The sequence below is a fragment of the Elephantulus edwardii genome, unplaced genomic scaffold (assembly GCF_000299155.1).
Source record: "Elephantulus edwardii isolate Elephantulus edwardi_28Jun2011 unplaced genomic scaffold, EleEdw1.0 scaffold00013, whole genome shotgun sequence".
NCBI lineage: Eukaryota > Metazoa > Chordata > Mammalia > Macroscelidea > Macroscelididae > Elephantulus > Elephantulus edwardii.
In genome coordinates, this window is record NW_006399763.1 from 18047414 (window position 1) to 18050982 (window position 3569).

Genomic DNA, 3569 nt, shown 5'->3' on the forward strand with positions numbered 1-3569 from the left:
ACATTTCAGTGACAGTGGAGACACATGCTCGCTGGTCCAGAGATGCGTTCTGAGGAGGGCTGGCCTCTGTATATAGAAAAATTAGGAGAGACTGAGGTGTCCAGATCATGTTCTCTCTTCCCAACAGGCAATTCAAAATTTAGCTCTCTGCTAAGCAGGGATATGTTGAGTCTGAGAATGAAATGTCCAAATATTTAAATTTGGGCACCTGATTTTCAGATCTAAATGACATGAGAGCGAGCACGGGTGTGTGGCTTCACAGAAACCTGGCTTGGCTTTCGGAGATTGATAAAAGTGATGGATGCATTTTCTTCCCGGACAACAGGAAAAGAACTAAAATAACAAAAGCGAGTGGCACAAATCGTTTCTTCAGACCACCAGGAGATGTGTCTTATGAAAGCGTACATGTCTTCCTGAGGTTTGAGGGAGAATCCTGGGGAGATTGTAAAGGCAGAGATGGTAACTGGAGAAGCATCACTGAGACTATATTTTGCCAAGAGAGGGTGCCTTGCATAGTGCCCCGAGGGATCTGGATTTCCCACACTGTCATCCTCAGACCCTTATCTTTAGCTGCTGGACTTTTTAAACATTAAAACATTTGAGAATTTTGTTTTGTAATTTAAGTCTTCATAGATAATACTATCCATGATTACCAGAAATAGTTTTGGAAAGGATTTTTCCCTCCCTTGGAAAGACCAAACAAAATCCTTTTTCAGAAGGTATTTTTTTAATTGCCTTTAGAGTCTTCAGAGGAAACACATAAGAGAATTACATTTTTAAGACATACTGTTCTCTAACTCTAAATCAAGGTGTATGGTCAGGATTAACCCTGTTTGATAAGTTTTCCTTTTAATTCACTAAATACGCCTTTCTTCTAACCCTTTAGTCTTATCAGTTATGTCTTGACATCTTTATTTCTAACCCTTATCTATTGACTAAGGTACTGTCACCACTAAATAAAATAAAATTGTCTGATCTCCGACTTTACTATGTTGCAGCTAATAAAAGCAGGATGCACAGAAAAATGGAGGCTTGGTGGCCTTTCCCACCTGCCATGTGGGACACAGACCTGGGTTCAGAACTTGGTTCAGGCCCATGACTGAGTCATATCTCAGATTGTTGTGTCAGCTTCTGAACAGGGGCCTTAAATGGGAGGAGTGTAGCCGAGTAAAATGCTGCTTCAGAGCAGACAGAAGGAGGATCATAGAACAATGATTCAGAGCAGGGTGAGTGCAATCTATTGGAGTGATTTTTTTTTTCCTTCGGTAAACATTAAGGATTTAAAGTTATAACCTTTAGATAAAGGGACTTTAAAAGAAATTCTCTCTCCTTGTTATTTTATAGTTGACCCTCCAAGCAGGTATCTAAGGCTGTAAATGGCAAGAAAGAAGATTACTCATCTTTCTCTGTCGAGTTGCTGGTGGGTTTGAACCACTAGACAGGCACCAACTTTGAATTAGCAGGGAAACTCGCTGTGGGTCAGAGGAGCTCCCCTTCACATCACTTAGTAACAGGAAAAATTCTCATTGTTTAAATGCATTTTAAACAGTTCTAGACACTGGGATGAAGATTTCTATTTTATTCAATTATTTTATTTAGTTATTCTATTCAGTTGGAAGCAGGAGTGGCATCCACTTCCTAAACAACATGCCTCCGGAAACTCTATGAACTTTGATAAACGTTGATAGTTGTAGAGGGGCTTCAGGCCTTTTGTTCTTGGAATTGCTGAGTCATGCTCAACTCAAAGACGATCAACAGCAACAAGAATTTTATTCAATTACAATGAAATTTCTTTTTTTTTTTTCACATTGAAAAAAAGTTTATTTTAAAAAGTTCTAGCAGCAAGAACAGTAACAAAACAAAAGGAGACAAACAAACAACACAGGAAAGAGGTTGTATCTTGTGGGACTCGTCTCCATTCTTTAATCGAGTTCTTTATACCGAGCAAACATGACTCTTCGAACTGCATCTCGGTAAGTTTCGTTAGACTGTCTCTTGCTAGTCCTTCCTGGGGCTCCCACTCCGGGTCCCTTCATGCGGCCTTCAGTCTCTTCCGAAGTTAAGCCAGGCTGGCCATATCCCAAACCTGTACCCTTCTTCCAGCCAGTAGCCTGCTGGCCATAGCCTCCTTTGCTGCTATTGTCGATACTTTCTTTACCCAAAGTTTTACGGTCACTGTCCGTTTCCCTGGTGTATTTGATCCTTTTTCGTTCTGGAGAATCCAAAGACTGGAGTTTTTCCCTGCGATCATTTCCTCTTTCCTTAAATCTGCCCTCCCGTTCTCGCCTCTCCAGATAGGCCAACTCTTGTTCAGACTGCTTAATTTTCCGGCGGATTTCCAGGTTTTGCTTGTGCAGGTCTGAAAGCTGCTGGTGTTTGATGAGCACTTCCTTATTGGGAAACTGCCTTCTGCAAAGAAGGCCAGCCAGTTTATTCCAGTCAGTGAGTTTGTCTTCTTCATTCTCCTTTTTGACGGGCTCTTCCCTCGGCTGGGCCTGCACTGTGCGAGGTGGTGGGGGAGGAGCCTGCTCCTCTTCCTCCTCCTCCTCGTAGTCACTGTCTCCTCCATATTCACCAAGGAGACCGATTAGTGGGTTTACCACTTTAGGTGGAGGAGGACTCTCTTCCTTCTTCACAACGGGAGGCAAGGGTTTCTTAAAGACATCCTCTGGGGGAGCCTTCCCTTCACTTGCATTGTCCTGAAATTTCTAACTTGATGAGTGAAGAGATGAGAGAATCTTTATAACTTGCTAAAAATTCTGGCAACTAGCTCTGTAGTACCTACATTATAGGGTCACATATGTTGGCTACTCTCACCTGCTGCATTCAGAGTCTTCACAATAACAACTTGAACTCTATAGCGGTGGGAGCTCATTCACATCCTCGAAATGGGCAAATTCTACAAATCCTAGTTCCTTCTGTCCATCCTCTGGAATTACTATATTCAAATGTATATCACTGCCAGGAAGCACAGAGAGTAAATACTAGGGCAAGGATTTGAAACCAAGTTTGTTCAGCTTCAGATCACATGTATTTATTTAAGCATATTAAATCACTTCATTAAATTATCCAGGCAGCTCATGACCTTTACAGAGTAAGTTCTTTCTACAAAGACCTATCTATGTTTGATGCCTTAGCGCTAATATTGTTTTTAAAAATCTGCATCTGTTTAAGGGCTAGAGAACATTTAATTTTGCTTATGTGGAACTTGTACATGAATCACATAGAACAAGGGATTACTTCATAGTTCAAAGTCAGAAAAGATTTGCCTCAGAGTTGTATCCTTTCTCTATACCTGTTAAGTTTGTATGCTACGCAAGTAATTGGAGAAGCTGAATTACATGAAGAAAAATGTGGTATCAGTTTTGGGGGAAGACTCATAAAGTATTGTTTTATGCAGATGACACAACCTTGTTTTGTGAAAGTTTAGTGAACTAAAAACACTTACTGGATAAAACCATAAACTACAGACTTCAACATGGATTACAACTCAACATCAAGAAAACAAAAATACTCACTACTGGATCAATAGCAAGCCGCATGATAGATGAGGAAAAAATTAATATTGT

At 40.6% G+C, this 3569-nt stretch overlaps 1 protein-coding gene across 1 annotated transcript; it reads right to left on the reverse strand.

Annotated features, from left to right (window-relative positions):
* Window positions 1-1803: 1803 nt before the first annotated feature.
* LOC102850782 (RNA-binding protein 6-like) lies at window positions 1804-2826 on the reverse strand. The gene is made up of 2 exons (XM_006881241.1): window positions 2818-2826; window positions 1804-2708 (listed from the first exon to the last, which is right to left on the reverse strand). Exons 1-2 carry the CDS (start codon window positions 2824-2826, stop codon window positions 1923-1925), a joined length of 795 nt encoding a protein of 264 aa, XP_006881303.1. The 3' UTR covers window positions 1804-1922.
* Window positions 2827-3569: the final 743 nt, after the last annotated feature.